A 26,664-nucleotide genomic window follows, 5' to 3' on the forward strand; every position below is an offset into this window, starting at 1 on the left:
ACTACAGGTGTGCAAGATGGTTTCTCACATGGCCCCTGCTATAGGTTGTTTTTCTGTCTTTCTGGATTAAATTTTGCCCTTGCTTTCAGCAGTGCAAACTCTGCTGGAGCCCCTGACACCAGCAGGAAGGTATCAGATGTATAACTAAGGACAGGCTTTTTGGCTCATGTGTAACAGCAGTGAGGAATCTACACAGCTGATGATGAATTCATGCAGAAAACATAAAAATTAAACAATTTCTTGAGATTAAGGAAATGTCACTGAGAATTACCTCAGCCTATAATAAATAGGAGCTACATTCTTGGAAAAATTTGCAAACTTTACAGTTCTTATGTCAAGCCATTCAGGCTCCAGTTTTGCTCTCTGTACCCTTGCTGTATATAGTGAGAAGTAAGGTCGCAAACACATAAATATTAGAATACTGTCAAATTCCCAGCTTTAAAACAATGTTATTACAAGCTCAGCTACACTTGCTCAAATTTGAGAGCAGAGCATCCAAAGCTGCTTTATGCCTAGTGCAAATGTAGGCCAATAAATATTATGAGGACACATATGTAGCAAAACCCCCAGCCTGGTGGCTTTAATTCCACAGCATGGAAGACTGCAGCCAGACTGTCTGGTGTGGCAGGGATTAGGGGCTGATAACATCGAAGTCTGAGAGCAAAACCAGACTGGGGCTGCAGAGCACAGAGTGCCAGAGGGAAGGGGTGCTCTGAGTCAAGGAAACATCTGCTGTACCTGTGGCAGTCCCACGCTAGAGCCACTGGCCTCATTTCTGACTGAAAGGATCTGCAAAAGCTGAATGCTTTGAGTTAATGACACTGTGGTCAGGACTCAGAATGAGTATTTCAGATATTCAGTAGCATTACTGAAACCAGAATCTTGCCTGTTGTTTCTAACAGAAGTTATCCAGGAGGTGTAAAGGAGCTGTCCCAGTAGCTGCAGGCTCATGGTCTCTGGACAGTTCAGTTAACAGTGTCACAGTTTAATTGTGCTGCCCTTTGTGCCACTGCTGTGGTTCTCAGAGCCAACCACCTTCTAAAGAGACAAGAGGGCTCCCACATCCTGGGGGCAGTGCTGAAGAATGGCTTCCTAACACAATTCAGCTGCTTCCTAAAGTAGCTGAAATAGGGGAGCAAAATCAACCAACTCTGTTAATTCATAGGTCAGTTGCTGGGAGACAATGGGGAAGGCAAAAGGACTTTCCACTTTTGGCAAGATGCTAATTTGTCCTGTGTCTAATGGGAAGCTGCACCTCAGACCTTGTGCACAGACCAGGTGCTGCCTGCACTTTATACAAGTCTTTAGGATTTCCTCAAAATCCATGACTACCAAAGTGCAGAACATATGTTGCCATATTTGTCTCATATTACATGTACATACATGTTCCTAATTCGATACATCTACACCTGAATCCTCTTATCCCATGCAGAATTAGGGAAGGGCTCCAAAATGTGCTCGTAGAATGCAGCAGCCTGTGCATCACAGCAGGCTGCAGTCAAAGATGGTGATTAGTGGGTCACTTGTGCATATGTGCTGCTGTCACAGCAAATGCAGGCCAGGCCCACTGTGCCAGCTGGGCTCAGCAGATCAGCTCTGTAGCAGGTTCACTGAGCTGATATTGAAGTTTCGTGCACATTCATCCTTTTAGCCTCAGCTGAATACTCCTGCTCTATCTGGCAGAGTTCCTGAGGCAGAAGATGCTCTGGGAAATGTTATTCCTCAGGGCAGGCAGTATTTAGCACTTAATTTTTTATGTAACCAGAAAGCCTATGTCTTCAGTTTCTCTTTTACAAGAATATCCTTGTCTCAGATCTAAATTTATCTATGTTTTAAACAAAACTCAGTCACTGTTATGCAGTAGGTTTAATTCCCTACTCTTATGTGAAATTATTTCTGCTACGAATGCTGAACTGAGCCACCGAGGTTAGACAATGTTGCTTGTGCTAGAGAAATGAATCCCAGATCATGTTAAGTTTCCTGTACTATTATTTTGTGACCTGTTTCTTGTAAGCAATCTGCAAGCAATGCTGGAACTTCAGAAGTATTTTATCTACTTGGTTTTCTTAATTGAACAAGCACAAGAGTATTTATAGATGCTGACAGCAATGATAAGCTCAGTTTGAATCACTCCTTCCTAAGTGCTGGCAGTGTCTTTAATTCAGTGTACATCAGTGATAAACATAGTGCCTGAGTAGAGACACGGCCTCACTTTATAGTCCTGATCCATGTGGGTACATGTGGATCCCATCCAGAGCTGCAGTAAAGCTCACAGAGATCTGCAGGGGCCAATGTGGTGGCAGGCTGGGTGCTTGGAACAGAGGTGGGCAGAGGTGGACAGGTACAACACTCTGCCATTCGTTTTGTTGTGTGTTGGAGCAACATTTTGTTGTATGTTGTGTGTCAGGATTTTGAGCCAGACTGAAGCTCCCACTCCGTAGCATTCCCCAGGACTCAGGTTTGGTGGGCAGGAACTCCCAGCAGGGCTATCCCAAGGACCTCATGAGGATCCAGCCAGCCTCCCCATCCCAGTTCCATATTAAAATGTCAAATCCCCCACATTACTCTCCCTTCAGTCCCTTGTTCTGAGCCATTCCCAGGAGATCCTTGCTAAACATCCAGCTCATGGCTGGAAATATCAATGTGCAGCAAAACATACCCCTTAAGTAAGAAGTGTTTCTGAAGAGCCTGACAGAACCAAGAAATCCTCCCAGTTACCTTCCATCTCTAGGTGGCAGTTCAATTCTTCCTTCTCATTATTTGTTTTTAGTCCATTAAAGATCTCATTCACCAATTGCTCTCTTAAATGTTTTTGATTAACAAAACTTAATTTTGGCTAATACTGGATTTTCTCAATCCAAGCAAACCAGCTTAAAATAAAAATAAGCCGAGGTTCTGGCACACACATTCAGGTCATCCTTTCACCAGATAAATTGTGTAACTTTGGTAAGGCTAGTCTCAAAGACTGGATCACAGTGCATAATTTATTAAAAAATATTGGGAGAATTCCAGCATCTAGTATTAAGTGGGTAGTTGTAATTCCTGCAGGATAAAGAATGATAAAGAAACAAAATGCTTTAATCCTCTACAAATTTGTCTAACATTTAATCTAGCTACTAACCATATGATATTTCCTTTCTCAAGCAGTCTTAATTGTTCTTAATTCTACTAATTAGGACTACGAGGGAGAAAGTGGAAATCATCAGCAATTAAATTCATGTTTCTTTGCAAAGCCAAGCTCGTACGTGAGATGAATATTCAGAGCTGTGCTGGAATCTCTGTGTGGATCTCTGCTTTCAGAATATTTCACATTCACACAGCAGGTCAGAGCACAAGCACCACACTGAGCACTCCTGTAGCATCTTTCAGCCCAGCAAACCAAGACAATTTAATATTAATGAAGCCTTTAACAATCTGGAAGCAGAATTCCCTTACGAGGCATGATAAAGCAGTAACCACCTTTACTCTCCAGGGCTCCCCCTCCTATAAACATCCTCTCCATCCTCCCAGGCCCAGCTCCATCCAGCTGTTCCTCTGTTGGTTCCCTGTGTCAGACAAGCCCCAGGGCTCAGGCAGGAGGTTGTGTCTGCACCTGACAGGGAAAGGATGCACAGCTGCCTCTTGTCTGTGTCGTGCTTTGGCTACACATCTGACATTTGAACCAGAGAATCAGCAGCTTCATGGACAGTCTGCAGAGACAATCCAATGCATTTATGAGACCCATCTGCTTCCAAGCAGCAGGCCAACAAGTTCCTCTCATGTCCAGTCTTCTGTTTCAATCATTAGGCAGTACTACTATCACTTAATTAAAATTTTTCTCCCACAGTTCTCCCTAAAAACAACAATTACCTCTTTGTAGCAACTGCTCTCAGTGATTGATGCAGAATCTACCTCATACTTTTAAGTGTGACCATAATATCATGTTATGATCACTCAAAATAGAAAAAAAATAATCTTTTCTAAGCCAGTGCTGCACAGTGACTCTGTTAGCAACAAGTATGTGCTGCTGCTTGCTGCTTCTGCAGAGAGGAAAGCAGCTCTGGAAAATGTCCCTGGTTCAGCATGCATTTAACTGTCCATGCACACAGCAATTCTCTTCAAAACTGAGAAAAAGCTCTTCATATGTATTTGAGGGTTAACCTGTCTTGGGGTTTAAGCAGGACTTTGAATTAAAAGTAATTTTGTTGGAGAAGTCAGGAGTTTCTCCTTGCATATATAAGGTATATGAAAGAAGATAATTGGGCCATAGACTGTCACTGTCTTCTGTCCCAAGGTTCAGAAGCTTAGAGTTGGAAATAAATCAGACCTGAAAATGATACTATTAGAATCATCACACAAATCTTGGTTCCCAAATTTTGCATGGAAATGTATTACTTTTTAGCTGTTTTTCCCCAATTATACTATGATTCCTCTTTGAATCCTGCAGAGGGTGTGCTCTTCATTTCAAATAAGGATTGAATGTCTTCCTCTCCTTCCAGCTCAAACTGAAATTACAAATTAATTCCATATGTAGTTGTGTGAAGTGTTACAGAGTAAGATGCACAGAAAGTCAGAAAAGGTGACAAAAAGGGTTTCTTTTGAAATTAAAAATCTATTGCTCTCCCTGCAATCTCAGTGTTGGGTCATTGCCTTCCTCTGCAGCTCAGCTGTGAGCAAAGATGAAGCCGTTGACCTCATTCAGGTTCTTATTCTGAAGCCTCAGAACTGTATCTAAATAAAATTTAGCGGTGTACAGCTCTAATCTCAACTCTTTTAATCAGGAATGAGATCCTCCTTTTGAAAAGCAAACCATTCTTGACCAAACCACTGCAAAATCTATATCACCTGCAATTTTAGTGATGAAAATATATTGGGGTACTAGAGTTTATGAATTAGCACAGGAGTACTTAGAAGTGCCATAGTAGATTACAGCACCCAGGGGTCTCAGGAATACATTCCTGACTATCCTGAACAGCTCATTATCTAAGTAGGGAAGGCGAAATATGGAATAAAAGAATATTCATCCCCCCAGTCAGCAGATGGGGAAGGGAATCATAGCAATGATGTCGCCCAGTTACAACACGGAGACTGTGGCAGAGCCAGAATCTGCAGCCAGAGCTCCTGGGTCTCACCCCAGGTGTTTGGAAGCAAGTCCCAAAACTTCAGTTCCGAGGAGCTGTGTCTCTGTTGAGCTGTGCTCAGCCAGGCACAGCTGTATGGCATAGGGGGAGAGAGTGGCATCTTCTGCACTTGCCCAGCTCTTGCTCTCCAGGAGGGCAAAGAACTGATTTATCATGGCAGACCCAACACACAGTAAAAAGAAGTTGGTTTCAGTTCCATAGAAATTATTCTTCTATTTGTTCATTTTTAGGAACATGTTTCCAGCCAATCTTGTTGAGGCCACATTCAAGCAGGTAAGTTGCTATATTCCTTTTACTGATGAAAGACATGAGCCAGTATTATATGAAACATGTACCTTTGTAAAACACAACCCAGATGTAGCCATGGCATACCACTGCAGACACGGTTAGTACCTTCAGCATTTGGGAATTAATGAGTCCCATTCCATTAGCCTCAGCAGCCATGGTATCTGAAGGTAAAACAGGGATAAAGTGCTCTCTAGTATGACTAGAGAATAGATATGCACTCCTATGTCAGCTCCATGTCCACCTGAGGAGCGCTGGAATTTATTTAAGAGCACCCTGCAACATCACACAAAAGAAGAACAGAATATCATGTTAAATTAAAGCAACAAAGTAATGTATTGGGGAAGAATCTAATTACTCAGGCTGGAATTTGGCAAGAAAAGCTCATCTAGAAGTTTTGAGGGAGCAAGAGGCATGGCTGTATTTATTTCACCTGGAAGACCATTTCATGGGAACCTCACAAAGAGTAGGGCACTTAGAACCTCTAGGAAATAATTCCTTATTATGTCTTACAGGAAAGTAGCTTGGTCAGGAGGCAAAATGTTTGCTGACCAGGGTCTGATCATAGGAACTCTGGTTTTGTTAGGCTTTTCCAAAAATTCAACTGTTTTTACAGATTTTATCAGATAGAGACGGGAGCGTTCATTCTCCTTTTCATGCCAGTCCCTTCAACATGCAGCACTGTTGAAACAGAGCACTTAGGAGGTCTCATGAAACTATTAATTCCTGTTGGGATATTGTAATCAAAACTGCTTTTTTTTCTTTCAGTATCGCACCAGGAGTATTCCCATCATTAAATCGAACAGAGCGGCACCCGAGAGCAGCACCCGCCGCATCATCGTCTACGGCGTGCAGGACGAGAACGGCTCCAACGTCCAGAACTTTGCCTTGGATATCACCCCCCCTCCTGAAGTGATTTACAAATCAGAGCCAGGTGCCAGTGATGGCATGAATGTACTTGGGATTGTGATATTCTCTGCCACGATGGGTAGGTTTCAGACATGTTTGGTTTGCAATAATCCAAGTGTCCACTTAAGAGAAAAGGATTGGGGTGGGGTTGCTTGGTTTCTTGACTCAGCTTTTTTAACTGTTTCTATCTAAAGTTTTTTGGGGAAAACGCAAGACTGTTACAGAGATGTACCACCACCCTTTCAAAGCCAAATTTTCAAAATCCTTGATGACTTTTGTTCCATGGAGTTGGATTTTCTGTGCATTCACTTGTATTTTATTTTTTTCTCAATTATTTTGAGCTTTTATTTATGACCCATCTTTTGCTGATTGTAAGACAACCTTGTACAGTGTGCTCAGAGGAGGCAGGAATTACGACCAGATCAGACCCATGGGCCCTCTACCAGTATGCCAACCCATATTGTTTTATGAATTTTAAATCTGTGGATATTCTTTTTTTGATTGAAACTTTTTGATTTTATTTTTGGTATCCTGCAATGAAGATAGTTATATACCACCTACTAGCTTGTCAGAGTAAGAGCTTCTGTCTGGCTTATTTATTTAGTTTAACTTGCTGGAGGAACTCATTGGTGCCATGTGTGTTTTATTATGTTTGTGGATTTGAAAGAAGATATTTAAACAAACATTTCCTAGTTAATCATAAAGTTCTGATGACTTTTATAAGAAAATGCTGATCAAATTTTCCTTATGTAAATTTATTCTTGGAAGTTAATCTGGTCAGCAAAGGTAGTTCCATAAAACATCTTTGGCTGTATTTATTTATATTGTGGTTCATACAAGCACAAGGGGTCAAGATTCAAACCCGGAATTAGTGAATTTGTCTCTATTTTTTTAGCTTCTCCAGTGGGTGGTATTCCCTGTACAACCCTGATGGAAACTGGCCGTCTCCCAGTTTGTAGTATTTTATAGTCCATTTCCAAAGTACAGCATCACCACAAACACTATTCCAGTCAAAACCTACTGGATATGAATGAATTAATTACATCTACTTATTAGGACCAAGGGCAATTTTTTGCTTCTGAGAACAGAAGATCATTCATTGTCTGCCCAGAACTGAATGTACAACTTTTAACGAGCCCCTCAGTCTGGCTGGCTCTTGCAGACAGAAGCTGAGACCTGGCTTCTTCCTGGCTGATGGACACAAAACAGCACCAGGATTGTCACCCACAGCATGCCCGCTGGGTCACCTCTGGCTGTACCAGCCATGAACAAACCTGAGACACCAAACCCTCAAGAACTCATCACCAGTGACTATTTCAGGCTTTTGTTTTGAACAAAGGATGTGGCCAAGCATTTATCGCTGTCTTCCTCCAAAACGGAAGCATTGAAACAGCTTAATGAAAGAGTGTTGTCTTCTGACCTACAAGTTATGGCTTAGATGAATTCTAACAGGCTTACAAACTCACATCTTGTGATGTGAAATCCCTGGATAAGGCAGCTGAAAGCCTCCCTGCCTGTCCCAGCAGGGAATGGCCCTGGAAGCGGCACTGCCTGAGACGTGGCTCGGAGCCATGGGGGCTCCAAGAGACAGAGCCGGGCTCCTGCTCAAGGCAAGGCCACTGCACATCCAGAACCAGCAGCAGCACACACCCCACTGCCAGCCCCTGCCTCCCCAGGCAGCTCCCCTCAAAGGCAAACTCCCTTGGTGCAGCCAGCTTTTGAAGTGTTTCCTTGAGCAATTGACTCGATCACTGTAAATGCTTCCAAGAAGGATAACTATAGGAAAATGTTGTCTATTTATATGCATTAATGGAAACTAACTGTCTGGAGAATATATGGTTAGATGATACATCCTTGAGCTGTATTTAGTTCTTTTCTGAGCAATGAGGGCACATACATGGGTTTTATTTGCTTTCTTCTTTACTAGTTAGTCTTTATAGCAATTTAGCCTTCATCCCCATGAATCTGCTATTCCTTACCTCCCCCAAAACTGCAAAGATTGGCGGTCTATAAAGCCTAATTATTGTCATGTAGATAGAAAACTACTAAAAATATGACAGAGACTCCATTACTAACTCCCCATTACCACAGCAAACCTCAAAACCTGGCTTTTCTTCCCAAGACCTCATTGGTGCAGCCTGGCTGTAAGCAGAGACAGATTCCTTCAATAGAAAATGTTTCTCAGTTTGTGTTCCACGGATCACTCAGAGCAGGCAAATCCCACACAGGTCTCTATGACCGATAGTTCAGGATACAGCCTTGCTACCAGAGGGCTTTGACTTTCAGCAGGGAGGGAAAGCACTGGGGCTGTGTGTGAAGACACCTGAGAAACTGAACCTGAATGCTTTGGTTGCAGGTATAATGTTGGGAAGAATGGGGAACAGCGGCGTCCCTTTGGTCAGCTTTTGCCAGTGTTTGAACGAATCTGTCATGAAGATAGTGGCAGTTGCTGTTTGGTAGGTAACATTTTACTGAGAAAATCAATATTTTTTTAAAAAGAGTAAGAACATTTCAAGAGAAGAAAATGCACAGAAATCTCACACATTTATTTCTAGGGAAGTAAATGAGGATGAATAACTCTTCGTTTGCAGGGCATCAGCATTTGAGGATGCACATACATCTGTCCCTGACCTGTACCACTCTTTTGACAGGGCACACTCCATGTTACTCCCAAATAACAGAACATGGTATAGCTGGGTGGGGTGTGCTGTATGCCTCACATACAGCATATGTGAGGCAATCCCTGGGCAAGCCAAAGGGGAATCACAGCCACCCAGGCCACACAAGGGAGAAGCACAATGGGATGCTCTAGCTGGTACCTCCATCCCTTCCAGCACTGCTGCAGACCCAGCCAGACCTGCCAACTCACCTGACCAAAAGATCAGAGGAACAGCATGTGGCTGCCAACAACAAGCACTATCAGCTTAGCACCTTCTCCCCACTTCAGGATGCTCAGCCTGATGTGGGACAGGGAACCAGCACTCAGCACACAGCCTCTCTTTACAGCTACATGGTCCCATCTGAGTGAGCTGGGTCAGGGAATTGCTTGGAATATGTCAAAGGAGATAGTTTATTTCTGGAAAAATGAGGAAGTATTGTCAAGTCTCTGGACATGGCACAGCTGCAAGTGGAAGATGGCTGGATGCTTCCAGATTTTTTTTTTTTTTAATTTAAAGCTTTTTGGTATCCATGACTTTGTACGCAGCTGCGCACAGAAGCACAACAGTTTTGATAAAGCACCTGTCCAGAGCAGATTCAGAAACTAACAATCCTTCTGCCTATTTATCTGGCACAAATCAAACCCCCAGGCAGTCCAAGAGCATGTCTAATGCATGTTGGTGGTTCTCCTCTGTCTTCCAAAGGCAACATAAACGTTTACTTAAGAGCTTCCAACAAAAATCCCTGAATAGCTACATGAACACAAACACATGAGAGGAGCTCAGGATTCATTCCCCCTCTTCCCAGTAATTTACCTGCCTGAAGCTAAAAATCAAAGCTGCCTTTGGAACCAAAAGATTTTAAAGTTGTTGCTTGCCAGCACCATAACCTCAGCTGTGCTGAGGGGGACCCCACAGACAAAACTGTCCAGCTCAGTGCTCTGGGCATCCTGCTCTGGTGTGGAAACACAACAGCCAAACCTGGACAGGGCAGGTACTGCACTTGCCACTGGAAGGAGCTGCAGCTCTTACTGATGGAAGGGAGCTGTCTCCTAGTAATGTCTTTCTTTTTGCTCAGGTATTTTCCATTTGGAATTGTGTTCCTAATAGCTGGCAAAATCTTAGAAATGGATGACCCCTCAGCCATTGGGAAGAAGCTGGGTTTCTATGCCATTACGGTGGTGTGCGGCCTGGTGGTGCACGGGCTCTTCATCCTGCCAATGATGTACTTCTTCATCACCAAGAAGAATCCCATTGTCTTCATCAGAGGGATCCTTCAAGCCTTGCTCATTGCTCTGGCCACATCCTCCAGGTATAATAGAGTTTCTAGACAGATCCAATAAAATACTTGCTAGAGCCTTACTCCAGTTACCTCTTGGGAAGAGCACACTATTGCCATAGTGGAGCAGATATATGTGTATCTGAGCAATGGTCTCTGTCCAACTCACTGGTATAAATTTAAAAAATGTGTGTCTCAACATTTGGAAGTTATGTGGGAGCCACTGGATAATAATATTTGTTATATTGTTTTCCCTTGGTTTAAAAATATTGGATAAAACCATTTTTTTAATAGAGGACTAGAAAGGAAATAAGTTCTTTTTCCATATAAAAATATTGTGCTTCTACAAAGTTAATGTATATGAGGGACACGCAGTTTGTACAGACTTCATTTTTGGTATTAGTGGGGAACCTCCTATTTCAGTCATATGGAAACATTTTATCCTCTCCACTCATGTTAGTCTTTGTCTCTTGGTACATTAACAAAAGACTGTGGTTGCAAGCTATTGTCCAGCACTGGGAAAGTATTTAAGTGTTGTGCTCAAGGAATAGTATCTTTTGCTCCCTTTTTAGAGAAGATGTACAATGAATTTTAACCATAGTTGAACAAAGGTACAGTGAAAATGGGAACCAGCTTGTGAACAGGCTATGAAAATTACTCCCAACATGGAGAAAATGGTGCATGAGATGTGCTTGAAAGGGCTGGAATTTCCTTGCATGGAGCAGATACAGAAATTACTATTAAAATAACATTTCTGTGTAGCCAATATGACAACACAGTTTCATGGCATCTGTGGCTGAAGGAATGTCTACAGATTAGACAATCTGATTCACAGATTTAATCTGTGAAGCCACAGATTAAAAGAAAGGGGAAGAGGGAATTATTATTTCAGTGGAGAAGGTACTGGATTTTCACTGTGACATTTCATGGAGTGTTTTTATATATAATAGTTTGCTCCAAAATGACCAGTAAAGAGCAGCATGTTGAGAAACACACAATCAAGAAAAATGACATGGTGAGTGGTGCTTAAACTCTACATGCACTTAAGGAAAGCTTTTTTATTAGAACATAAAAAGTTTGTAGCTTGAGACGTCACCACATCCCCACATTCAAGTAAGATGAGAATTTTGCACTTAAAGATGTTAATGTTGGAAAAGGCTCATCAGGCTCACATTTGACACACTTGACTACCTTCCCTGCTTCTCCAGGAATTCCCTTTCCGAAAACTCTATTGCTGACAACTCAGTTTTTTTAATCTGTGCCATTCCTTTCATTCTCTTTTTTTTTTTTTTTTCTAGAAAGAGATAGCTTTTACTAAAAATCAGAGTATTTCTCTTTTTAGAAAAAAATATCCAACTTTTTTTATGAGTATAGATGCCTTTAACAAGAGAGGTTTAATAAAGACAAGATCAGCAGGTATTCCACCATTTCAAAATCATTGCTTTTCTTGATTTTCTATATTATGCATTAACATTGCATTTTGGTTTTATCACCAATTTAGGAGTCCTTTACTGATCTGGAAACTGGTGAGAGAGAGATTTCTGTCTCTGCTGAGCCTCCTTAAGGGAAACCAATTCTTACTTGAGGTTTTTTTTCAGCCCCATTTCCTCAGCCCTTACAAGCTGATGTGAGAGTGCCCTCTGACAGTGGGGAATACACAGGGAATTCATCTTCCTCTTAAACCTGTGCTTTGACTCTCCTGGGCTCTGACTCCCAGATAAGATCCTGCCTCTGGGGATATCAAGAGCTTTGAGACAGCACATTCTCCCTTCAGCTGTGCAAGGAATAATTACTTACAGGCCCAGAGAGGGGAACAGAGCTCTGGCACCAGCTGGCAGCTCAGTCTGCACCAGAACCACCAGCAGGACTTGCTACCAAATTTAGTATCTTTATTGGCAGAAGCTACAGTATCACCAAATTTAAGGTGAGTCCTGAGGGAAGGCTCTGAATATATGGATTTGGGCTTTGGACATTTTTGGATTTAGCTGTTTCTCCATCCTTAAGAGTGTATATATTTTGCAAATCCAACACAGGCCCAAAATGGTTTCCAATGTTTTTCTGCTCAAATCAGTGTCTTTTCTAGAGATAGCTGAACTTTTCACCTTCATTACTCTGAAAGGAATGGATACTGCACATAACTGAGCTGTTGCCAAAAGAACATGCACAAATAACTGGGGCTGGACAGGAGAGCTGCCTCTCCTGACAGTCAACACATCTGTATTTGGTTAAATAAGACTTGCCACAGGGGCATTATATAACACTTGTCATGTGGGTATTGGATTTTCAGATCATCCTAGAGGAGAACAAAGAGTTGATTTTAAAAATACTGATGTGTTTCTTGGAGATGTTTCTGTGTTGGTTCAGGTCTACATCTAAAGATAGAAAGAAAACCACGAGTTAGTGTGCTGATAACATTTCAGATACTCTGCACCTGGGAAAAGCTTTTTTTTACAGCTAAAGATCAAACTACAAGAAGCAAAAACAACACCATTTACAAAGCCCAAGAATGTAACACAGGAGAACCTGAAAGCCACTAAGCAGCCATCTGCTGGCAAGGATTTTACTGAATCTCAACATCATTTCTGCTCACTTCCCCTTAGTGAAAGGTTCTGCACCCCATTCTCAGTCCTCTTATGCTTCTCCAGAAACCCCAACCACAGCATATTTTGCTTTGCACCATTTTCAGTGGAGAGGCAGGGGCAGAACAGCAGGTCTTTTTCCTTTGGTGCATCCCTCAGGACACAAGTGAATGTGCACAGCTCCTCTTTCCTGCAGCCCTGGAGGTGCACAGCACGTGCTGCCCCTGCCCACCCTCCTCTGGGGTGTCCAGGCTGCACATTTGGGGATTTCTGACTCTGCTTTCTTCCCCTCACACTGCCCCTGATCTTGTCACCTCTTATCACACTGAAAAAGCAGAATTTGGCCAGCAGGCAAAGTTCTTCTTGATCTTAGCTTTCCTCATTCCAATGGCAAGAGGGAATTTTGTTTTTCTAGGTCATCTTTCCATATCATTAATGAATTAAAACAGCATCTTTTCAGTGGTACATCCCATCAAAAGAAGCAATTTTCATCTTCTCTAAAGACAAATTATAAACCATGAGTTTTTCAAGGGTTTTTCTGCTTATGAAACACTAAGATCTTGGCTATTGCACAGTGTAAATTAAAGGCAGATTTAGAAAGGGGAGATGAGATCAGTTTGCTGATTTTTTGGAGCAAACATCAAAATGCATTTGAATGATAAGATAAACAGAGCAGGCTGAACAGCTGTTCTTCTACAGTGACTGGCTGTCCTTGTGGCTCTCACTAGTAAGAGCCTGGCCTGGGCCAGCATTAGCTTATGCTCAGTCTCTGCAGCTGCAGCATTTTATCCCAAAATTGAGATTAAGACTCTGAATTGTATTTTTAATTGTTAGAGTTAATGCTGGCAAAACATACCTCTCAGTTGAAAGCCTTGGGTCAGTTTTTAAAAGAGTTAGCAGATTAAGATCAGTGCTTTAGAGTATTTTTTTTCTCTCAATAAATATTAAATGTCAAGCTTTAATGTTACTGCTCCACTGTTTAACACTAGATAAAAGTAGCTTTCAAGAAAACAAACTTCACCTAGTTTAACTAGAAAGACAAACTAGACAAATTATTTGATAAAGTCTTTTATAATATTGAAAGTATATATTAATATTATTCTAAAATTACAGTAGGACCCCTTTTTTCCCCTCGTTGCTCCCTGAGAGACACCAGTAGCCAAAGCTTTAAATAAGACCTATTTTTCTGGTGTGTGCCAGATGATATAATATGAATAAAAATGGAACATCATTGGACAACCTCTTCTAGAATGTTCCATACAACTTTTGTCAGCTGTCCTCAGGAAATGTTAATTTCTATGAAACAGGTGCTGAAAGGGTAACTAGGGATGTAAAGTAGCAATCTCCTAAGTGAGAGGTTAAAAAGACTGATTGGGTCAATCCAGGCTGACAGAGGAAAAAGCTGATTTTTAACATCATGTATCGCAACAGCTGACTTGCAAGGAGAAATATAGAAAGCACATAAATCAAATTTACTGTAAATTGAGAAGACTACCTCTAGATCATAAATTCAATTTCTAATGTGAGCAGAGAGTTCTGGAAAGTCTCTCAGCAGGAGTAAGCAGGACACAGATCCTACTAACTCTAAGATGCAGTGTCATAAATTTGAGCGAGACAATGTAGTAGCTGTCTAAGAAAATACAAGAATCTGGAAATTTGTTCTCTTTCAATATCTTTCACGTTTTTCATCATCATGGCATTTACATTCTGACCATTTTTTTCAAAGAAAGACACACCTAACTGTGAGATAGTGAACAAGTTTAAAAGCTGAATTCTTGCAAAAACACTGTAGTAAGATCTGTTTACAACAATGGAAACAGATACAGATTTTTCTGGTTGTGTCATTGGTATTATGAGATTGTTTTGCACAATATTTTTGACACTTCAATCAAATTGTAATACATTAATCAGCTAAAACTTGTATCTCTGCCCTCAGAACAGGCAGACACTTAGGTTTAATATTCTGGTATGTCGGAGTGTAGGCAAGGTGGCAAGGACTTGTAAAATTACCTTTTTGTCCTCATTTCCACCCAAAGAAATTAGACAGGGTTTTGTTACAGAAAAGCTAAATGTCTGAGGGAAGACTGTCCTTAAAAACAATTAACTCTCAAAAACTGAGTAACTGAAGAAAAGGGAGACAATGAGTTAAATTCTTTTTTCTTGGTGAAGCCTCTAGTCAGAATATCTAGAAATGCTACTGAATCTGCTCCTAGTTGCAGCTGCTCCCAGGGTTTTCAGTTCTGCATTATTTGTGAGCCACAGCCTCTTCTTTTATGAACATTTTATGGTAAACAAGAGGCAGAGAATTTCAGTCATTCACAAATAACCGTGTGAAAAATGACAGGCACACTCAAGAGAGAAATGACACCTCCTGAGCAGCTTGGGGATTACGGGGTTATGCTTTGCTGTGTTTGTTTTTCAAAGTAAATATTGATTAAATAGTAGGACTGCCTGAATTAAAGTTTAATACACCCCAATTACAGGAGGTAATCAGATTTCCATTGCTTACTTGCCTTTCTAGCATATTTACTTAGAGAAAGACTTTGGTCTGGATTTTCAGGCAGTGACTGCCAGTTGGTAGTAAATAATTCAGCAGTAAGACTTCATAAAGTTATAGAAAACAGAGATATCATACTGAAAACATAGCCTTGTCTTTTTTCTTTTGTGTTTCCATGGCAGGAAGTTACTTTTCCATTCCAAACACAGTTACTTTCCTCAAACAACAGTTTGCACAAATATAAAATGACAACTCCTACTCAGGGAAACATTTTGCTTAGGCATTCCTGCAAACTTGGGGTTGTGATTTCAGAGTTTTTGGAATCCCACTGTGCTCTTATACAACATTTGTAACAACTGAGAAAGGATTTGCAGAACCAGTGTGTTATCTTCAACTGAGAACAGCTAATTGTAAGATTTAGGTATTGGAGGCACATTTTGATGTGAGGGTCACTACACACGGTGACAGAGCAATCTGAACTGCCAAACCAGGGGAAGACACTTGGATTTCCTGTCTCAGGGCGTGTAAATCACAGGACAACAGGACACTGAAGATCACAGTGTCACCATACCGTATTTCCCCTATTACCACCTTTTTAAAGAGGTAACTTTGGAATAATTCTGAAGAAGTTTGCTATATTGCATCTGTTTAAATAGTCTCAGATAGTGAGCAGTGTATCAAAGTTGGTATAATAACAAGGAAAATATTTTGTGATTTGTGTATTTTTTTCAGTGGTGTTACTTATTTTCCATACAAACTAATGTGCCATTAAAAATACCCCCTCACTCACTTGAATGCAGTCTCATTACTCATGACATCAGTGAATAAAACACCACATGGTAACATGCAGAATGTTACCAAAAGGCTGATAAAATAAACAAATAAATATATTTCAGTGTATTAGTATTTAAAAATGTGTACCTCTTATTCAAAATAAGAAAATATATGACCATATAGTGTTTTGTTAATTGTCTCAGTTAATGGAAACAAAAATCTGAAATATTTTTTAGGGTATGAAGCTCAATTTAAAATTAATATCTGTCAAATGTTCTTATACCATTCCATTCTATTCCACACATATCTCATTTACATATGCACACATTATTATATGACCTGCAGTTATGTGGTTGTTATATGACCACACAAGGGATGGGGGCAGATCTGTCCCAGGAAGAAAATAGGATTTTATATTCTTAAACACAAATGTTTTGTCTGCAACTTTTATCTTCAGGCTGCTGTTGATAAGATCTTTGTCTAACCCTTCCCAGAAACAAAAAGTTGTTTACACATGAGGTAGGCCTGGAAAGAAACATTTTCAGAGATTTTAGGAATAAGCTGCTCAGAATGTTGTTCCCTTTTTTTGCATTTGAGTGTACGACGCTGCCTCTGTGGGAATTCTGTCCCTTTGATTCTGAAACAGGGAAAGAGAGAAAAATATTTCTAACTTTGGGAATCAAAATTAGCTCTAAATCCAACATTTATACGTGAAACTGTCTTTATCCTCCATCAAGCAAAGGAGTGAGTTACCTGGCAAGTGAGGCACATGCAGAGCAAGGAGTTCGGACAGTTGTGTGAAACTTCCCCTGTCAGGACAAGGTTTGCTACAATTCATTCACTCCCCAGAAACAAAAATAACCCAATGTGTGCTTCTGTGCTGTTGTGCAGCTCAGCCACTCTGCCTATCACTTTCAAGTGCTTGCTGGAGAACAACCACGTGGACAGGAGGATCGCGCGCTTCGTGCTGCCCGTGGGAGCCACCATCAACATGGACGGGACGGCGCTGTACGAGGCCGTGGCCGCCATCTTCATCGCCCAAGTCAACAACTACGAGCTGGACTTTGGGCAGATCATCACCATAAGGTACAAACCACAATTCCACATGCTGGGGCTTGCTAGTCTGCATAGAGCCATGGAATCTGCTGAGCTGGAAGGGACCCATCAGGGTCATCATTTTGTTGAGTCTGAGGCACTACTCTTGTATGTAGCAAGAATGAAACTCATCTTTGCTGTTATCAAAGATGCATCCTCATAGAAGGGTTGTTTCTAAGTAAGAGATCAGTCACTGCTCAAAGAGGAATTGTAGTGGTCCTTTTTAATAGATGCATGTGGACACCAGGAAATGTGCTTCTGTTTGAAGATAACTGTCTAATTTTTGCTTTTAGGCAGCCCATTGATCACTTCTAGCATTGGAGCATTTTATGATTATTGGTGTTTAAAACACTATTTTCAACTTCACAACTGTTTTCAACTTGTGTCTTCAAGTGAAAGGAGAAGGTTAAAAAGCTGCAAAACTGAAAGTCTTATATCAAGTGACAGGGAATAGTGCATGCCGGGAAGCTCTTGCAGGATTAGGGGAAGAGGGAAGGAGGACAGATGCTACCATCAGGGCAGGTTTTCACAAAGATGTCAAGTCACTAAAATGTTTTCTAATTGTCTTCTCTGCTGGTTGTTAAAGCAGAAAGCTTCATAAACAACCATACTCTCAGTTGGTAGAGAATGTTATAGCTGTGTACTCCATCCTTGAAAGGTCTGTAATGGATCCAAAAGACTGGAAGATCCAGCTGAACAATTACTGCCAGAATAATTCCAGTGACTGCCAAATAATTCCTCAGGGACTGAAACCTGCAGGTTTCCAGCAGGGAACAAATGATTATAAAAACATTCCTCATAGTCAGAGCTTTGTGCAATATATTTGAGATCTCCTTAACTACCCACCCACTGACCTCACCACTGCCCCATTTACACTGCTGGGCCTTGCCCATCTTCTGCTGGACCTGAAAATCTTCATGACAAGAAGAGGAGAGTGCTGAAAACAACCTCAGATGACAGCTGAGATTTGCTAATAGGCTTTTGGCAAGACCTCGTTGGACTACAAAAATAAAAAATAAATTGTGCCCATATGAGCTCTTGCTTCAGGCCTGCACTCTCTTTGAAAACTGTTGGAATGAGCCTGTGCTAAAATTTTGTCTTTTCTGATTTGGAATTTCAAGATTTTTTTTTTTAGCATGTCATGCTAAAACATGGCAGAGCATGAGCAGATATTACACACACTTTGAAGTAAAGAACAGTCATTTTAAAAATTAAGGAGAAGGGTGATAACAAAATGCAAAGAATGTAAGCTCCAACTTTTTCTTAGCAGAACCTCCTTTTATCTCTTTTACCCCCCACATTAAGTGCTACTACATAAGGACCATACAGAAGTAAACCAGTAGACTGAAAATACAAGTAAAGATTGAGAAAAATCCAAGAAGAGAAGAAAAATAAAAATATGCACAAATGAGGACGCTAAACAGGAAATCATGGTGGACTCAATTCCTAGATCTTAGTACTTTAGGACCTGGAGATTTAAAATTCAAATAATTCTGAATGCCAGGATATTTCTTCCAGAGGGGAAAAATTATTAGACAAATAATCAGTCTACTTTGCTCATAGTTTGTAAAATCCAGGTTAACAGTTTCTATCAATGCAAACATTGATGTAGCAGAGAAAGAGAGTAAAGATTTCCATCAACTGATCACCTTACAGAAAAAAATATCTACATTAAGGTAAAGATGGAAAGGAATAGCAGATGAGCTTGCTTGTAAAACCTTAGTTAAACACTCCTGGTTTTACTTCCAAGTAAGTCCTGAGACTTTGTGGCCTGATGTAAGAGGCAGAAAGCAGAAGCAGTCCTGATCAGACAGACAGTTCATAGCACTAACTGGAAAGGCTTTTAATGTTCATTATAGTTATCTCTTACTCAGCTCCTGAACTTCTGTCCCTTCTTATCTATGCTCTATTACAATGTTATTAGGATGCTACACAAATTAACTTTTGAAAAATTTAATTTTAGGTCTTTCCCCTTCCCTATCACACCCACATGCTAATGTGTCTTTTTATTTTAAAAACAGGGCTCTAGGTACAAATACTGTACTGGTACACTGTACAGCTGTAAGCAAGGGACTGGATAGCCCTGTGTTTCAGTTTCCATATGGGTGAATACACTTATCCTCATTTTCCATAGTAGGTTAATGAGACTTAACTGCTTTCCAAAAGCTCTGACATTCTTGACTGATGAGTGCAGAGGATTACCAGTGTAAATGCTTTCTGTCATCCTTTTACAACTGTCAGCATTTGTTCTTTGTCTTTCTGCTGGATGGCCTAGCTCTTGGAAGTCACTAGTTCGGTGGAAATGAATACAACCAGTCACTTTTGCTCCTGGAAAAAATAATTAAATCCCTCCCTTAAAAATAACATTATGAAAAAGAATGTTAAACTTGCCAGGTCTACTCTTGCCCTGGTCTCCCACTCACTTCTACTTGCCTGGCTGAAAAATTGTATGAAGGTCAAGTAAAAATACTTTCCAGAAACTGAACATGTACAGTCACATTCAGGCTTGCTTCACATTTAGATCCAAGTATGCAAAGCCATGTGCTGTGCAAGGGCTTCACCTCTGGCCCAGTCTCTTTACCCTTGGCCTAACCCTTGAAACGGATTGACAGTAAAGTCCCCAGGCAGGGCCAGCCACAGATTTGTGACCCAGAAGTGTCTGCTGGGAGCTCAGCTGCCAAGGACAACAACCATGAGTGGGGCTGGCAGACTCCTGGCACACAGCTCGGGGTGACAGAACTGGCAGAACTCAGCCCACAGCCTGGCTGGCCCCTCTGCTCTGCACCTTTGATACAGGGAGAGAACAGAACTGCTCCACCAGTGCCAAGGCTGCAAAGGCTGAGGGTGAGAATTCAGCCCTGGGCAGACAGTCTGCCCTGTTCCTGCTGTCTCACCTGGATTCTGTCCACAAAACACTGGCACTTCCATGCATGGCTTGTGTAAGAGCATGGTTTAGAAACATGGTTCCTTCCAGAAAATAAAGCTTATTCCTTTCTTTCCTTGTTAAAGTATCACAGCAACAGCTGCCAGCATAGGTGCTGCAGGCATCCCACAAGCTGGCCTGGTGACAATGGTGATTGTTCTCACCTCGGTGGGGCTCCCAACAGATGACATCACGTTAATTATTGCCGTCGACTGGGCACTGTAAGTAACACAAAGCTCTTGAGGCTTCCATGGTGGCAATTTGGCTAAAAAGGCAAATGGTCTCCAGGGGTACAGTAATACAGATATATATATATATATATATAAAAGCAAAGGAAGTGATTATATAATTTGAAATGGTATTAACGTAGCCTTAGATTAAAAACTCTACTGATGTGGACATTATATTGAAAAAGACAAATGAAGGAGTTTAGATGACTCTTGGAAATATGTCTTGCATGGAAAGGCTGAAGAAATGGAGTCCATTTAGTCTAAAACCAGAGCTGAAGAGGTCACCACAGCAGCTTTTTACATAGATAAGATTGTCCAGAAGAGGACATTAATAAATCTTCACATTCACAGGAAGGGAAGATGAAAAACTAGAACAAAGTACCTACTTCAACTGAGATCCAAAAAGAACTTAACTTTTATGTAGAAGGATAGTCAGGCAATGGAAGTGGCTGCACACAGCCAGGCTGGATGATGATCTTCAAGACAAGTTTGAAGGTTGAGGCAGACAAATGTGCTTCAGGGGCAACTCTGGCACCTTGCCTTGGGCAAGGATAAGGGGCCAACATTCCTAGGAAACATGGTTTGCCTGCACTCCACTTATCAGCCCACTGACATTTCAAGGCCATCATCTCAGAGTAGTGAAGCACTCTGCAAGAGACCTGAGCCACTGCTAAAGCCAGCAAGTAGCACTGCCACCACTGGCAGCCTGGGCCACAAGAGCCATGGCAGCACGGTGATGGTGTGGGCTGTGTATGGCTACTGCTGCTGCAAGCCCAGCACAGTCAGCCTGAGTGCTGGCACCACTAATATCTTCCTTTCACCATGATGCAATTCTGTGCTCTCTGATTTCAGTGCTAAAGAGGCAGCGCCTGCTTGCAGCCCCCAGGTTTGCAAGTGCAGCTGTTCTAAAGAGAGGGCACTTTGCTGCATCCCCAGTCACTTAACAGCACAGCAGGGGCTGATACTTAACACACTCATGGTGAAAGGGATTTGTGTCACTCATGAGAAGAGTCACTTTAAAAATTCATATGAAGTGGTTTATTTGAACTCTCAACTTTCATGTAAATGCCAATGAATCAATCAATTTTGAATAGTTTAGGAAGATGAATCATAAAATACTGATCCCTAGCTCATTAGTATGTCAATTAACTGTGTAACCACAAGAAAATGTCCAAATTATCTTTATTTAAGCTATATAAAATATATGTCCTTTAATATAGGGAGTTTCATTGCATCAGGGTTCTGTGTAAATTGTGTTACAAGTCCATTTGGTTATATATCCTATTTTAGTCAACTTTCAGCCACTTTTTTTTTTTGTATGAAGAATTGTGAGAAAAAATATTTTCTGTCCAGTGTAATAGAAAATTATTATTATTATTAGCATTAATAGGAGTCATGAATCTTGTGTTGTAGGAATATTTTAAGACTGTATTACAAAAGCCTTTTCCCTCCATATTGCTCAGTTTTTGCCCAGTTCTTGCAACATCAACATTTCACTGTTCTTCCAGTAAGCCTTCATGGGAATTAGTCTTCTTTTTGTCTTACACAACTTTTCAGAACAACACAGAAAAGACTCTTCAAGCTATAGCTCCAGATGGTATTAAAAAGTGAGTAAGGAATAGACCCAGTTTTCTGTCTTTTGCAGATGACCTTTCAAACAAAAAGCATATTTCTGTATTTTGGCACTTGGTGGTTTCAAGAGCCTGCAGATGTAAAGTGTCAATGTGGTTGACACGGTAAATTTTTTCAGTATTAGTTTTGGAAGTCCTGGTGTATGAAGAATGCTTAAAGAAGGCTGGTTAGATGATCTCACGAGACTGAAATACCCATTACAATGCACTGCAGGTATTACAACTCTTAGGAAGCCATAACCTGTATGTGACCTTCATACCTCTAGCTAGTGCTTAGAGACATAAAGAAGAAAATCAAAATGTTTCCTAGCTCATTTATCAAACACAAGGTAAAAGTTTTACATCTTTATAATATCAATCACAGCTCAAATACCACTGACTCACATGTCTGCACAGAGAGAAATTTCACCAGCAGCAGGTTGGCCTCTCAGTGGAGAAATGCCAGTGGTGTGTGTTGTGATTCTCCTCATGCACAGTGCAGACTGCCCCACACACTGAATGAATGTGGAACACAACTGGTCAAACAACGTGCCAGGCAGTCCCTTTTCTTAGGAGTTTCAGTGTGGAGCCCCGTTTCCTTGGAAAAATCCTGTCTTGAAAAGATGCTAATTAGTGCTCAAAAGGGAGCTCAAACTCTTGAGCTCTGCTCATACAACTTCTTCTCTACCACAGCTGACTTGTTGCACAATCCAAAATTCACAACACTGAGTATCTTTCCAAGAATCACTATTTGATAATCAGGAAGGAAAGAAGTCAATGTGTAACAGGAACTTTTATCAGTACGTGCTGTAACTGCTTTATTTCCCTGTTTAACATGTTCTTGTGGAAATTTTCTTCAAGGCAAAACCCAAAATCAGAACAGCAGGAATTTTAAAAAATTTATTAAGCAAACAAGTGTAGGACTGGGTCCTGGAGTCAAGAACCATATCTAGGTGTAGGCTGTAGAATATTATTGCTGAAGTTACTAGCAGTTGCACATACAATTTAGTAACTCCACACACAAATAAGCTTTCATGAAGGAATTTTCATAATTAAGCAGGCAAATGCATAAACATTTATATGCGCTGAGTACTTGCCTAAAATATCTGAAAAAAAATCAGCACAGAGTTTCAATTCTTTTCTATATTAAGATACAGGATCAAAAATCTGGGCAGTGTTGATATTGGACTGTCACTGACTTTAATAAGCCAAACATCTGGAGATTTCTGAACCTCCATTTTAAAACCTACATTTATAAATTAAGTTACTAATATGACAGAGTTTTCAGATGTATATGTTTTTCTTGGAAAAGACATGATGTATTTCAGACTTAAAAGCTATATCATCTATCTGAAATTTCATCAATTTTAACTATAGGTTCCAGGATGATTCAAGTGTAACACTTGTCTTTGTGTGACAGCCAGTTACTTTTGTCTGTTTACAATTTTAATAGATTTATGTTTTAGACACTGGGCAAAAGGTGTAAACAGGGAAGAAATCCCATAAATTAATAAAAGAAAAATAGTTCAACTATATATACTATATATACAAATATATATATATACTACATATACAAAATACTGTCAAGCATACAAGTTTAAATTGGAAAAGGTAACTGAAAATGAAGAATCTTTAAGAGCTACTGCATAGCCAGCATAAGAGCCAAAGTCACCACAGGTTTTACAGGAATGAACATTACTTAAATACGGTCAGTGGCTCCTTGGTTTGTGAGTGTAGTTAGGTAGGAATCTTGTGAATTATTTTGATTGTATCCTGCCCATTCTACCAATACAATAATCTTCTGAAGTATCACTTTGGTTGCTAAGATTGGTACCATGATCACTAATACAAGGCACTGGTTGTGCTGGCTGATCTCTGCTTTTACTGATTTCAGACATTTGCAGCACCAGTCTCCAAATCAGGCCATACTGCTGGAACTCAACATACAAACTGGGACAGAAATGCAGGTGTGATGTGGAGTTCCACCTTTTCAGGGTTGAATCAGCTTGCATCTCTAGGGGAACACAGCTGCTCCACTTAGCTCAGTTACACAATCAAGTGTGTGGCAGCACAACACACCAAGCTCAGAAAAGGCTGGAAAACCCAACTGAGCTGCTCAATAACTAACGGATGCTTGATACCAAACTTCTTAACATTTCTAAACATTTTATAGCTCATAAACCCAGCAAAACTGGCTTTCAGGCATAATTACAGCTGATGGAGGCACAGGAAAGTACCCAAAGAGCCAACACCTTACCTTTGCTGTTTCATTTTCCAGAGACAGGTTTAGAACGATGATCAATGTCCTGGGGGACGCGCTGGCTGCTGGGATCATGGCCCACATCTGCCGGAAGGAGTTCATCAAGGATGGTGACGAGGTAACCGCACTGTGAGCCAGGGTGTGCTGTTCCATGGCATAGAGCCTGTGAGCTCCCACATCTGGTTTCTCCAGTTTACAAAAGGTGTTTCAGAGAGAGGACAGAATTGGGCAATTGGCAGCTGAATTATGGAGAGGCAAAGGTATCCATGCGTGTGTATATGCATAATCAATGAGCTCACATCAAAAGCAACTACCCTGGGCATTGCAAGCCCCTGAGTCAGTATAATCTAAGCTACCCTTAAAACAATTTTCTTTCCAGACTAGCACAAGCACATGACTCCATTCTAGACTTCATTCTCAGACATCTTCATGTTTTCTACATTTAATAGAAGCCCTTCTTTACAGCTTTGCTTTTCCTCCTCTGTATCTTATTTCATACAGCACACATATCTCTGTATTCTGCCCCTGCCTCCTTCCACTCCTATGCATTTTTCCTTCCTCTTTGGCATGCATAATTCAGTCTTTCCTTGTAACAGGAACTCCTCACATTCTTCCTTCAATCCTTGACAAAGGAGATTCCTAATTCCATGAGCCCATCAGATTTGGAGGAGCTAATTTCCAACTATTTTAGCTCATTGCAGACTTTCATTACCTTTCTTCCACAAAGGTAGAATAGTTCATGCAGGAACATTTCTTCATCAGGACTAATCTTCACAATACAAGTTTTATTTCTGTGCATCATCTGTAGTGTTCCACACAAATAACAAAGTTTTGTTTCTATCATTATTTCTTCCATTCTACAATTTTGTGGTCAATCCCATTGATTGGGATCCCCTTCCTAAAACTTTCATTTAAAATTCCTGCTCTTTGAAGTAGCATGTAAAAAGACAGATAGTGTCCTCTGAGGCAATTAGCACCTGCAGTAATTACTGATGAGAGGATTAGGCCTGACTATAGGGGCTACACATGCAGCTACCTACAAACCCCCTAAAATACGACCTATGGGCAAGGTAGGTCATCCGTTACAAAGCCAGAAGTGTAGGCTGAGCTCCTGCATAACACAGGACTCCTGACATTTCACTGCTGTATTTAGAACTCAGTCAGAACTTAAGAAGAGATGCTGCAGTAATATGAAATCCCTCCTGAGGGATTATTTAGTCATCTGCGATGAGATTTTTCTTTGAATCATGCTCTGTAATGGTATTAAAATATACCATTAGTCTGCCATATATTTTGGCTGCATAATTTGTGCAGTTAGTAATATATACCCAAAGGCCTTATTTTCTCAGCTGCAAGCCCACCTCCTTTCTTTGCCAGTATTTACGTCTTACTTTCCCCATCAGAATCTGGTTTGATTTAAAGAACACTTCCACATTTAACTTGTGAATCAGTTAATAAAATCCCCTTTATTTCCTTCAAAAGAGACAAAACTGAAGAGACAGGAGTTGTTTTACTGGGTTAGAAGAAAGGCATAAGGCAACAACAAATGGTTGTTGGTGTATTTAATTGCACCCAAGAGCAAGCACTGTCCAGAGCTCAGCACAGTGGCCATTGAGAGTCTGTACCTTTTGAAGTGAGCTCTGGAATTCTGGTCTCTGTTTACCCTACTTGTATCATTCTACCAATGGGAAGCAGCTGTTACCATGAGTGTAAGTTCAATTAGAGTTGTGACAGAATTTGCATTTTTACAGAGACTCCTTTACTTCATGCCTTAGTGTATATGAGAAACAGCTTCTGGAAGTCCATGGGGGCTCTATATAATCCTGCTGAATTTAAAGCAGCCCACAGGCTTTCCAAGTAAAAATTCCCTTCCTGTTGTATACAGCAATCAGTGGCAGTATTCCAGATCTTAATGCTTTTCACATAGGTGCCATTGATCTGTGAAACTAAGCCTATTAACATCCATCAGATTGTGGCTTACCAGAGGAATGGCTGTGTGAAGACCATGAATGAATCTCGTGGACCAGAAACAGTGAAAGAGCTGCAGCACCATATACCCATACAAGTGGAGCAAGAAGAAACTCCAGTGGAGAATCACACTAAGAAATCCAACAGTAAAGACCACTGCACTATTGAAATAAATGAACTAGAAACAAATGTGTGACTGCTACACTCAGAGGTATCTCACACCCCAGTGACCTGACGCCCAATCTCTACCTCACAGCTGGAAGAAGGACTCTCTGCCTTGAACAGGAAAATGTGGATTTATCGCCACCCTGCTTGTACTGGAGCTAGGAGACCAGCTGTGAACGTCACGAAAGGCACACAGCTTGCAAGAGACATGGGCTTCTTTAGGTGGAAGATTTTACTACTGAAAAATTAACTAATGGACTGCTACTGTTTTATTCTGCACTCACTGACTTCAATATAGTATTTGACACTCCTT

General features: G+C 40.8%; 1 protein-coding gene across 1 annotated transcript in view; it reads left to right on the forward strand.

The window, feature by feature from the left end:
* Window positions 1-26,382, forward strand: part of SLC1A7 (solute carrier family 1 member 7) — a 47,538-nt gene extending 21,156 nt beyond the window's left edge. The window contains exons 4-11 of the mRNA XM_021525042.1: window positions 5,351-5,393; window positions 6,174-6,393; window positions 8,671-8,770; window positions 10,050-10,283; window positions 16,992-17,186; window positions 20,205-20,339; window positions 24,237-24,336; window positions 26,188-26,382. Coding sequence (XP_021380717.1) covers window positions 5,351-5,393; window positions 6,174-6,393; window positions 8,671-8,770; window positions 10,050-10,283; window positions 16,992-17,186; window positions 20,205-20,339; window positions 24,237-24,336; window positions 26,188-26,382 — 1,222 coding nt within the window. The remainder of the gene's footprint in view (window positions 1-5,350; window positions 5,394-6,173; window positions 6,394-8,670; window positions 8,771-10,049; window positions 10,284-16,991; window positions 17,187-20,204; window positions 20,340-24,236; window positions 24,337-26,187) is intronic.
* Window positions 26,383-26,664: the final 282 nt, after the last annotated feature.

This window comes from Lonchura striata, chromosome 9 (genome assembly GCF_046129695.1).
Source record: "Lonchura striata isolate bLonStr1 chromosome 9, bLonStr1.mat, whole genome shotgun sequence".
NCBI lineage: Eukaryota > Metazoa > Chordata > Aves > Passeriformes > Estrildidae > Lonchura > Lonchura striata.